The sequence below is a fragment of the Anneissia japonica genome, unplaced genomic scaffold, assembly GCF_011630105.1.
Source record: "Anneissia japonica isolate Jap-2015-1 unplaced genomic scaffold, ASM1163010v1 scaffold287714_len2871179_cov188, whole genome shotgun sequence".
Classification (NCBI taxonomy): Eukaryota; Metazoa; Echinodermata; class Crinoidea; order Comatulida; family Comatulidae; genus Anneissia; species Anneissia japonica.
In genome coordinates, this window is record NW_022755542.1 from 239,758 (window position 1) to 252,657 (window position 12,900).

General features: G+C 33.3%; 1 protein-coding gene across 1 annotated transcript in view; it reads left to right on the plus strand.

The window, feature by feature from the left end:
* The window catches only part of LOC117123635 (probable cation-transporting ATPase 13A3), a 43,426-nt gene that overhangs the window by 17,370 nt on the left and 13,156 nt on the right, over positions 1 to 12,900 (plus strand). Inside the window, exons 5-18 of the mRNA XM_033269636.1 lie at positions 1,050 to 1,127; positions 1,441 to 1,510; positions 1,974 to 2,111; positions 2,707 to 2,905; positions 3,385 to 3,561; positions 6,909 to 7,019; positions 7,224 to 7,270; positions 7,485 to 7,673; positions 8,311 to 8,372; positions 8,673 to 8,729; positions 9,774 to 9,915; positions 11,441 to 11,554; positions 11,927 to 12,080; positions 12,691 to 12,811. Of these exons, the coding sequence (XP_033125527.1) occupies positions 1,050 to 1,127; positions 1,441 to 1,510; positions 1,974 to 2,111; positions 2,707 to 2,905; positions 3,385 to 3,561; positions 6,909 to 7,019; positions 7,224 to 7,270; positions 7,485 to 7,673; positions 8,311 to 8,372; positions 8,673 to 8,729; positions 9,774 to 9,915; positions 11,441 to 11,554; positions 11,927 to 12,080; positions 12,691 to 12,811 (1,659 nt within the window). The remainder of the gene's footprint in view (positions 1 to 1,049; positions 1,128 to 1,440; positions 1,511 to 1,973; positions 2,112 to 2,706; positions 2,906 to 3,384; positions 3,562 to 6,908; positions 7,020 to 7,223; positions 7,271 to 7,484; positions 7,674 to 8,310; positions 8,373 to 8,672; positions 8,730 to 9,773; positions 9,916 to 11,440; positions 11,555 to 11,926; positions 12,081 to 12,690; positions 12,812 to 12,900) is intronic.

The following is a 12,900-nucleotide window of genomic DNA, read 5'->3' on the forward strand; positions in this document are numbered from 1 at the left end:
ATATATATATGTGTGTGTGTGTGTGTGTGTGGGTGTGTGTGTGTGTGTTAATTTTGTATTTTTCCCTCTACGCTTCCTTGACAATTATGCTGTAAGAATTAAGGTAAACACATAAAGTTTTAACTTACTGGAAATTGTCAACAAAAGCGTATTAATATTATTTATCACACAAAGTGACGTTTTGAATTTCTAGTCACAATCCACTGTCCTTGGAGATCCAATTAGGTGCGATAAATAAATTGTTTTATCTGAGAAAACGTTTAACTTAGGCCTATGTATCTAATTATAGGTTGAACCTTTTTTACCTTAGAGAAAACTTTGTGAGTGAAACCTAAATGACCTCGGCAAAACTATTTTGTAATAATAACACGTACACCATTATATTTATTTCCCAAATAGTGCTGTTTAAATGAAACGGTTTAATCTCGAAATAATCTGCCTCTATTGTTTGGTATTCAAAACGGCTTTTTTCATGTAATCATTAATACGTATTTATAACGTAATTTCTGACTAAAAAATGTTTTAGTTATGTACGGGGTATCTAACATCAGGCTTCGGCTACCCTCGAAATAATCTGCCTCTACGATTTGGTATTCAAAACGATTTTTTTATGTAACCATAAATACGTATATTTAACGAAATTTATTATTTGATTATGTTGCAAACATTGCTGCAACTAACGTTATTTTCTGACATAAGGGAGTTTTCGCTAGCTTACGAAAACGATAATGAATACAGTTACGTCATCAACTTTTTAGACAACTCTTCCCCTACCGTAGCATATTTGTCACAAAGCATGCGATTCACGCCTTTTTCATGAATCAAGGATCATATTCAGCTCATACAGCATATTGTCAAGAATGTTTTAAGCACGAATGACGATAATGATAATGACGTATTCGTATTCGTTATCGTTTTCGTAAGGTAGCAAAATCTTGCAATAGCCTAACCACAACGATTACAATGTTCACGAAGGTCATAAAGCTTTTGTGTTTGCTGTCATCCTCTAATCCTAATACAGTAGTTGTTTTCCTTATATTTTTATACAGGGGACTAGATGTCAATACACATACGGGTTCTTTCTACAGCCACTATAATGGCTTCTCTGCTAGAGAACAGAAGGAACGGTACGTGAAATAAATTCTTACGTTGCTTTCTCAATCCCTAAAGTTTAATTTATTGCCTTTACATACCGTGGTCAGTTATATTTTAAAATATTGCATAAGCCTCAAGTTATAACTTTTATTAATAATTAAAATTGGAAAGATAGATAAAAATAGTAGTAATTATAATCGTAACTTCGTTTTCTGAGTTCAATTTCATTGTTCTTTTGTCGTGATATGTTTCCTTTAATCTCGTTCCACCATTTCAGTTTTCATCCTAGGCACGAGGTAATTTATTTCAATTTTATTTCTACATTCTATTCTCTCCATACTGCAGGCATGAATTGTACGGCGCAAATAAAATAAATGTGGAGCTAAGACCTATTCCCGTTTTGTTTGTCCAAGAGGTGAGTAGAACCATTATTAACTAGGCCTAGTTATGCAGCAATCCATAACTCGTTTAACAGAGTCAAGGAAATAGATTCTCAGTGAAAGAGAGAAGTCGTAGGCTCGCAGTCAGGAGTTGACTACAATTTTACATCGTAACGACCAAGTCTTAATAATAATAATAATAACAATAACAATAACTACAACAGCTGTTATATTTCACCTGCCACTTACTCTAGTTAAACTGATTGCAATCTGTACGTAAAAGACATGTGATATCGTCAGTAAATTATTTGGGAGTTGAGTTTCGAACACAAATTAGTCTAAGCATGAATTTTACTGTACACTCGCATTATTTTATAGTTTTTGGATACTAAAGAAGATATTTTCTAGTGTGCTTTCTTCATGTTTGTTTATTATTAAAAAATGTTGTATTAGGCCTAACATAAACATAATACAAATATATTTTACTTCAATTTACAGGCGTTAAACCCGTTTTACGTATTCCAAGTATTTAGCGTCTGTTTATGGATTTTTGCCTACAACTATATATATTTCTCAGTTGCTATTCTTATGATGTCACTGGTATCGATTTCGTTGACAGTTTATAGTACCAGGAAGGTGAGGCTAAGGTTACCTGTAAATAATGTTAATCAAAGTCGTCATAGTTTTTAGATGTTTTACAGTTTTCAAATGTTGTCACAGAAGAGCTTTAATTATTGAATTATAACTGCAGACACAAATATTTTCATTGCTATATGAATGTACATAACCATCACATTTATACATTCTCGGACCGATGACGTCGGACCTTCGTCGGGTGGTGGGGCTGTCTGGGTGCTGGTGGTCTTCCCTCGAACAACATCCAACGACAGGGAGGACGGCTAGCATTCGGCTGGCTGCGTTACCTGGCGGGGGCCCGGTGGCGTCGGCTCGGGGCGTTGCTGGGTGGGTTAGCGTCATCGTTTGCTTTGCACGACTTTTCAAACCAGTCATTCTTGTTTTGTTTGTAGTTTATTTTAAGTGTTTAATTTGATTGGTGGGTGGGCAATAATGTTATTTGAGTTATCTGTAAATCTCTCATAATTAAGAATTTTATTTATTTTTTTTTTATTTCTGTTGCTTTGTTCTTTTCTGGATGCACCGTTAGAAATTGTCTAACGTGTGCCACTGTTATAAAAGTGTTATCCAATAAATATTGTATTGTATTGTACAGCAAAGTAAAGATCTAAGGGAAATGGTAAAGTCGTCTTCAACCGTTACCGTTTGCCGAGGTGGGACACAGTTTGAGAATGTTGAAGAAAGTAATTTGGTTCCCGGTGATGTTATTGAGCTACCGATTCGCGGATGCAAAATGAGTTGTGACGCTGTCCTAATTGGTGGAACCTGTATCATGAATGAGAGTATGCTAACAGGTAAGGCTATCTTTCAAGTGAGGCATTTTTGAAATGTAGGATACATAATAAAGATCATTACCAGATATAATATTATATGTTTTTCATTGAACGATTGATTTATAGACTGATTGACTGAATGAATGACTGCCTTACGAACTGACTGACTGACTGATAGACGACTGACTGACTGACTGTTTGATTGAATAAATGGGTGACTGAATGTTTGGTATTTTGATTAATTGATTGATTGAATCATTTATTTTTGGCTGATTGATTAATATATATATATATATATATATATATATATATATTAATGTATATATACACATATACATATACATATACATTTATATATATATATATATATATATATATATATATATATATATTGATTTATTGATTTTGCTGATAGGTTTTCTGAGTACTGACTGATGTTATATGATTGATGATTAAATTGAATTTATTGATTGTGTAATTTATTCATTTGTTGAATGAAGGTGAATCGGTACCAGTCATCAAAACAAATCTGCCTGTTGACCGTGACGTACCTCCAGAGAAAAGTCCCATCTATAGTTCAGAGGTACACAAAAGACATACATTATTCTGTGGTACCGAGCTCCTACAGGCAAGGCGTAGCGGACGTGATAAGCTACTTGCTGTTGTAGTACGAACAGGTAAAATACTACTACTACTACTACTACTACTACTACTACTACTACTACTACTACTACTACTACTACTACTACTACTACTACTACTACTACTACTAATAATAATAATAATAATAACAATAATAATAATGACATTTATAAGGCGCTGGTATCCGCAAGGTGCTCTTATGGTGCCAAACAAGATTGAAATTGTTTTATTTCATGGCAACACAAATAGGTTATACATAAAACACAATAAATAACAATAAAACACACGATTATATACCGGGTATAGAAAACAATAAACAACAATGAAAAATACGATACGTTGATTGGGCCAGGTATTCGCATGTGTTGTCTCAGAGACAGACCAGATTAACAAAATAAAATTAATTTTAATTTTTCGATGATATTATAATTAAAAATGCATTCTGAAAAAAAAAATGAAAGTCGATATCGTGTTGTTCTTATTCTAGAGGGTACCGTTAATCTACCAGTTAATTTAGACCTAAGCTTAGTGAATGCATTATCATCTTTCATAATTGCCATCCTTTTCTGTTCAATACGATTGTAATACTGTTCTTATAACGCTAGGCATCAAGTTATTTCGGGTAATGCATTTTTAATTCTTTTGACAACACCTTCAAATTGATTTTTACTATATTCAGGGAGATATTTCCTACTATATTCAAACGTGTTGCCATAGTAGAAAATTTAATTAAACATCAGAACACTTATTTATTTATTTGTATATTTTCATTTGCACTAACATTTTGAAAACGTCTAATGTTACTAATAATGATAATGATGATGATGACGATAATAATGATGATCGATGACGATGATGATGATAATGATGATGATAAGGATGGTGGTGGTGGTGGTGGTGCAGATGATGATTATGATTATTATAATGCCGAGTGATATAATCAATAATATTATAAAAGTTTCCTATGAACTAGTCGAAAATTAGAGCACGTATGAGTTAATATTGCATGAGTTATTTTCTCTCGTACTTTTGAGTAACTGAACAGTTTGACTATATATTTTTTTAAGAATATTAAAATACTAAAAAATACAAAATTGCTACCTAGCTGTATTCCACTGTTTGATATATGTTATTCTACGGTCGGTGACCCATGAGACACAACTTATGTTTGGGTCGTGGACGAACTTTTGAGGGTCGTCAGATCGCATCCTGTTCTAAAAAAGATTTTATGAGTGTTGGTACTACACAAATCAAAGGATCCATGTGAAAACATAAAACCAAAACTTGTTATAAAATCACTATTTCCAGCGGCTTAGCGAGTTGGTGACGGGCTCCAGTTCAAGATAATTGCTGGACTGGACCCTAAAAGCACCTGATATGACCCAGAGACAGAACCTTGGTGGGGTCTCTTGATGCATAACATTGCATTTTAAAACGAATACGACAATGTAAAGAGCATAAATATCTATAGAATATTCGAAAATATATTCAAGGATATTGAGAACAATATATAGTCATGTCATATATATTGTATCTTTAATGCTGGAAATTTTTAGGAGTCTCTGTTAAAGTAAGCCTATACAGTAATATTGACATTTTAAAATCTTTGCGGTCATTTTAAAATCTACCACGTAGGTAGTTCTCAAAAGAACTGTTGTTTTGTTTCTATTGATATTATTCTTCTGATGACGATTGAAGCAACTCAATCGAACGTCGAAATTTTCTTAACAAAACAACTTTTCGGAACTATCTAGGTTAAGTGATGTACCGCAAGCATTTAATATATTATTATAAATCTATAATTATGGTCTTTAAAACCTAATAGGCCTATTATTGAGGGAAAGTTTAAGTAGGAATTTAAAAGAAGTTATATTTTTAAATCAATATGCCTATTGAACGGTCCCCCAATAGCCCCGGTCCCCAGTGCTTTGCACTGGCTGCACTGCCTATACATACGCCACTATTTCTTCAAATTTGTATTAGGCCCAATAAAAAAAAATGTATTAGTTTATCACCCTCGCGCGCATGCCTTCAATGGTACTGGGGAAAAGAAAAACTTTTTTGAAAAAAATTTGTTTTGAAAAAAAAAATTTTTTGGAAATTTTTATTTCATTTTATTTTATTTATTTATTTTTTTCATTTATTTTATTAAATAGTTAGTAGATATTGTTTGCATTATCTAAATCATGTTTTACTTTGAATATCAATGCACCAGCAAACAAACCAAGGGTGATATTTGGCTTTAGCAAAATAAAAAATTAAAAAAAAGCCTCCCTCCCTCTCTCATCACTTTTCCTGCCCAGATAGGGTGATAAACTAATAATATTTTTTTAGTGCCTTAAATTGTTTTAATCTGTTATGAACCGATAAGACTGATAAAACTTCCCTGTGCATGGTGGTGTACAAGTAGGTATCGTCATTGTCACTCTGTCATTGTCAGCACTAAAGCAATTAATACATCACCGCAAGGTTTTTTTTTTTACCAACATTATTGTTATTGAACATCCTAGCCCGTTTTTGTGTCTACTAACCAAGTAGACACATTGCTATCGTCTGGCAATTGACCTTGCAAGAGTAAATCCGGTGGAGGAATGATAGGATGGGTTATAAGCTAAAGATAAAAATAAAAAGTAAGTTTACGAATGATGCCTTGCTAGATAAGACCTGTACTAGTTAAGTTATTCAAATGAATTGCAACACAGAAAGTTGCTAGATGAGGCCTGTTCATAGAAAGTTCACTAAAAAGTCAACACTCTGGTAATAGTTGTAGAGATATTCAAGTAAATTTCCCACCAAAGCGCGCTGAGTTAAAAGCAAAAAAAAAAAAAAAAAAAAAAAAAAAAAAAAAAAAAAAATTAAAAAACTATACCAAGCAGTAGACACATGTACGCTCCTGCTGGGAGCCTATATCTATATGCAGTACTCATCAGCTGCATTTTCCCCAAACGTTTTTCCATTAAGAAGTGTGCCACTGATGAAAAAAGTGTAGTTCCAAATAAAGGTATTATTATAGTATTAGTAAACATGCTAATATTTTCATAAATAGGGCAAATATGAATTATGGGCAAGAAGGAGAATTTGATGTCTACGTAAAACTTAACAAAATAATAAAAAAAAACACAGAGATTATTAAAAGTAAAGATTTGATGATGATGATGATGATGTTAAAACCAATTGTACTCTAATTGCAAGGTTATTGATGCCATTCTCCACAAAATTACGAGATACTACACAATATTTCGATATAATGTTGTATAGCTGGTTTTTGATACGATATTTCTAAAGGGTGGGGTAACTGGAGACAATTTATTTTGGGTCCCAGGGCCAGGGCGTAAAATGTTGCCGATCGTAGTGTTATATGTTATATGCAAAATTCTTCCAGGTTTTTCAACAAGCAAGGGTGCATTGGTACAAGCTATTCTCTATCCCCGACCAATGGACTTTAAGTTATTTCGTGACGCAATTCGGTTCATATGTGTTCTTGCCTGTCTTGGTAAGTCAATACGAATTAAATTTGTATAATACGTGTCGGCGGTTTGTTGTATAATGTGCCTTGTATAATGTTATAAGTAATGTCTTGTGTATTCTGTGCCATCCATAAAGTGGGTGAAGCAAAGCAACAATTACCAACATGTTTCATTCAAAAGATAATTAAGAGCAAACACAATAAATTTCTTCTTTTCTAAAATGTCCACAGCATTCATTGGCGCAATTTACGTCATAACCATTAAAATAGTACACGAGGTAAGAATAACCAACACTTAATTTTATGCGTATGTTCGTAATTGGAATTGGTATAATAATAATAATGCTGACCGACCGACTGTGATTTCTGAATGTACTTGTCACTGTGTTTCCTCAACAAAAATAATTTTTTTAAAGAAATTACTAGATGTAAACATTAGTGTGCAATAAGACGATATTATACCGTATGCTTATTTGCTATTAATACCTATAGAACTCAGTGAAGGAAATCATAATAAAGGCTCTAGATGTATTCACGATTGCCGTTCCACCCGCCTTGCCAGCCGCATTAACAATCGGTATGGTGTACGCTCAGCGCAGGCTAAAGGCTCTCGGAATCTTCTGCATCAGCCCTCAGAGAATAAACATTAGTGGGATGCTGAATGTCGTCTGTTTCGATAAGGTAGGCATCGATTTTCTCCAGAGGGCGTGACCTGTTCAATTATTTCTACTTAAAAGTAATGTTTGCCTTAGTTAAACGTTGTATTGCTGAAATCTGTCTGCTTAGAAAAGGTAGGTATTGATTTTCTCCAGATTATTTACGATGAAAACATATTTACGCGAAAACTTGTATTTGCCTTTGTGTTTTCTTAACCTTTCGATCGCATTAGAAATAAATGTTAGAAATACCTTACTCGTACTGTTAGTCAATAATCATACGGCTCAAGCTGTAATCCTACAAATGGCAATGCTAGATACCGTAATAATTATAGTTATAATATATTTTTAGATACTTGATGAAGTCTCATTTTGATCCTATTTTAACTCATTAAAAACGTAATTGTTTTGAAGATTTGTGTCTCATAATTGAAATTGATAACATTTCTAATCCATTTAAATTAGTAATTCAATGATTTAATTAACTATTTGTGGGTCTTCAAGATTTTATTACAGATTCAATCTAAGCAATAGTGTCGAGAATCTGTGCTTTTTAAAGTTTTGATGACGATGGAACGTTGAGGGCGTTTGCCGATACTGAGACACCGTGTCCGTTTAGTAAATTTTATTAGATTTCAAATTCAACTTACAATATTTTCCAGACTGGCACTTTAACCGAAGATCACCTTGAATTATTTGGCGTCTCACCCGTAAAGACAGAAATGTGAGTTAAAAATTGACATCGATTTTGTGTTTAATTGATGTTAATATGCATGTTGCTATGACAATCACACGGTTATTCACAACATTCGTACTTGTAATATATCGTGTCGTTTCATCTCTTGGTTTTTTTTGTCGAAATTGTGGGCTTAATGTACATAATGCAATCTAAATAACTGTATTGGTACACTGATGAAATATTCAGGAGCGATAGTTGGATCAATTAAAGCAGCAACTCATGAATATATTTGTTTATGCATGCTAGTACGTTTGTCTGTCGTTTTTCTTTCCGATGTGTGAATAGTCTATTGAACTATTTCCGAAGTTGCAGCGACGTGAAACCGGTCATCGATAACTCCAGGTTGGTATTTCGGATTAAGGTAAGCCTATCCCGGAAAGAGAGTAATTTACATATATTTACCGTCCCACTATTTCCCCGTCAAGGATCCTCGACTTCCTACTATGGTTGATGGTATACAACGCAATAAAAAAAATATGCCAACCCTTAAACATTTAAAAGTTAAACCAAGTACACAAATTGCCCCTTGGATATCATTGCTACCAAGGTCCCAGAAAATAACGTTAACACGTTTGAGTAGGAAAAAAAAGTATACCTGTCTCAGTTGTGATTGGTTTTCTGATATTTCCGTAAGACCAGAAACCGTTCCACTCCCCACGACTCATAATGAGATTTATTCTTTATATAAAGCATCTTGTATGTTTCTTGTAAAGGATTGCCACTAAAGTTATAGGTTCGCCATTGGCATACCACTGACCTCAAGCCTAAAAAGTAATGAACATCATTGTGTATATTTTATGTATGTGTACTGTAAACCAGTCGATAAATTTTACAATGTGTAGTCATCATTTAAGTTCAATTTACCCGTGTCACCGCTGTCCTACTTTCGCACCTGAATGCTATCCTTTGATGTTGTCCGCCATTATGTTTGCACCTGGAAGATAACAATTTTATTTTAGTTATTCTTATTTTTTAGTTTAAAGTGTATTAATTACAATCAGTCAAATATAGGCCTGCACAGCAACATTGATAATAAAAGGTAGTTATCATTTTAGAAACACGCTTACCACCGCACAGATTAGATTTTGTTTTAAATAAAATTTCTACATATTATGACAAAGCAGTGTTTTAATATTTTTCTGAAATACTAGCTCTCATATCAATTAATCGATTTTCATAAGTTGGTTAATGCAATTTATTTGCCATATCAAACAATTCGGATCTAGATAATATCCGGCTTTTTCGGGCTTTTTGAAAATATGTGTTTCACCATTTACAGAAACTTTAACATAATAAATTTAAAAAAAGAAAAGAAAATGGAATATAATTGGAAAGCCAGGTTGAATTATCACTCACCAGATAACACATTACTACATTTGACTATAGTTTTATGATGATTGAAGACGCCACAAGACTTCCATTTGGGCCTTTTGTCGTTGCTATGGCGACAAGTCACTCGTTAACAATGATTGACGGAGAACTACACGGTGATCCTCTAGACTTGCAGATGTTTCAAGCAATCCAGTGGGTAAGTGCCGCTTTTTGATAAATAATCTTCGAAATACTTGATCGATTAATGAAGCAATTGTAAAATTGTAAATCAATTTCCGTAATTGTTAAATACATTTCTTGAACGAGGAGGAATTAAATGCAGAATGATATACTAATCTCTTTTGTCACTACATAATAATAATAATAATAACGATTTTTATTTTTAAATTTTTAACAGGCGAACTTCGTTACCTCACCTTAATATTACGTAATTCTTTTAAAACGTTAAGAAAACAAATCTTGATGTTATATTAATATTTTGAAACTTCATTATCAATGCAAATGCTATAAAATTGAATATAATATGTGAAACATTGCAGATTCATTAAAAAAAAAGCGTCTTTATTATCTTTGCAACAAACATTAGAAATAAAAGCCTGTATACGTGAGTATAATGACTCTTTCTGGATTGCTAAATGCTGCGTTCATTAGAACTTGTGAAAACTGATTTCACAACTTGTAACAAGCGAGAACACGAGAAGAGTGCATTCATTTTACGAACGCTAAAATGGCATTATTTTTCCTATTCGGGATTTTGACAAGCGCCCTCACACGGATGTGCTCATTTGAGGACTAGCCTATGTAAAGAAAGCTCGAATCAGGACTCCGTAATGTGCATTCGGAACGTTACACAGCGCAAATCATGAGGTTGCAAATAAAACATACAAAAAACACTTTTTTTTCATCTGTAATAATATTACTTAAACAAATTGCAATAAATACATTTGCTCGTTTGTGTTACATCCGCCATTTTCCACACTACTTTTGCAAATCGAGGAAGAAAATTCTACTCGAGTTCAGAAGTTCACCGACCAGATGTACGCATTTCACAAGTTGTGAACTGGGAAACACCGACTCCACAAGTTCTAATGAACGCAGCATAACACTTAAAAACTGACCAATCAGAACAGGGCCAGAAGTAAGCACGTGTCCAACAAATGTTTTTATGTACTTTTTCCCTCTGGTTTTAACATAACTATAAAATAAACCATAACAACACTACCTCCAGTATACTTTATTTGTCGAGGTAAATAAATTAAAATATTTTTAATTGCGTGATGTATATTTTACTAACTTATTAGCTTTTAACTTAATAAAACAAATTCTAAAATTGCACAGGAGACATAAATATTATAGACACTTTAAATTGGATGATAATCAATTGAAGTATTTTTGTGGTAATCAATCATCAACACTAAATTCTTTTAAACCTGTATCCCACTGGCCGTTGTTGACAACATTTGCATTATAAATGTGCTATTGAAATAGAATATTCAGTTGAATTGATAGGATTCTGTTTATAATGTTTTCAGACGGTCTATGTCTTTTCATGTCATATATCTGAAATTTACAAGGCATTTACGGTGCTTGTTCAATACACTCGAGTCTAAAATTATACTTTGTCGCACCTTCACTACACATGCTACACAATCACACAATTCCAACGAGATTATTATATGATATTGGCATGAGGTATTATTTAACTCGTATTCACATTTCAGCATCTCGAAGACGCCTCAGAAGACGACGATACTGGATTTTCCATCCCCGTCCACACGATTGTCCGACCACCAGCTCATCAGCTAAATGGTAGTGTTACCCCATGGGAAAAAGATGTACGAAATATTATATTACGTTAAGCCATTTGATTATTAATATTATTATATCTTACTATAATTATAATGATGATGAAATGTTCCATGAAGGTAATATAAATATAACCTATTATGCCGTGATAATAGAAATAAGTTAATGACTATGATGATGATGATAATGATAACGATGATGGCGATGATGTTGCTGCTGCGGCTGATAATGATGACGATGATTATGATAATGAAGATTATGTTGATGATTATGGTGGTGATGATGATGATTATAATGATAATGAATACGTCGATAAAGATGATAACCAATAATTTTGACGATAGATAATTTTCATCTTTATTAATGTTTGCAAATGTATATCCCGGTCTGTCGTTTTGCAGGGAATTAAAGAGATCGGAATTATTCGCCAATACCCGTTTGCGTCGGATCTTCAGCGAATGAGTGTTATAACTCAAAAGGCTGGTTCTCCTGATATGGAAGTGTATGTGAAGGGTTCTCCGGAAATGGTTGCTTCACTCAGCGATCCGAACACGGGTAAAGTACAAGTGACCCAAGATGATAAAAGGGCTGTAAACTCTTCCTAAGGCCAAAATGAGGTTTTGTTATAATGGTATAGAACATATCATTTACTTTAAAATGACATTTAAATGAACTCAATCGGGTGTCTGGAAGCAAAGTTATGACCGTTTGAATAATTATCAACTTATCAACTTTCTTAAATCAAGTTTTGAGAAAAATGCCTTTATTTTCGGCAAGTTTCTATTCATTTTTCACTAACTGCCATCCAAAAATGGCTAAATTTTATCTTTTACATTGCATTTGGAATTTAAAACTCAAACTTCGGGAATAGTAAGATTAATTATTTATTACTCCAAAACCCAATTCACACAAAATTCACGTTCTACCACCTATTCTGGCTATTGATTGAGGCATGTTTCTCAATACAGCGCTGTACGAGTTTACAGATCTTTTATGATTTTGGGTACAGTCTTTTCCTTACGTGAAGACGTTTAACTCGCACTGTTTAGCAGAAAGTGCTAGTTCCAACGTTTCAAAGTCATTTGCCTATATACCTTTCCTTTTATGATTGACACAGAAATATCAAAAGAAATGAAATAGATGTGTTTGCTTCTTCTGTATATAGTTCCTGAGGATTTTTATTCAGTGCTACGCGAGCACACTTATCATGGCCTGCGTGTTTTGGCATTGGCATGGAGACCATTAGGTGAAAGACTACCATGGGAAAAACTGCAGAATTTGCAAAGGTATGTCAGCTACAAATATGTATATATTAAATACATATATATATATATATATATATAAGTGAAAGGCAAATGGGAAACACCCATAAAAC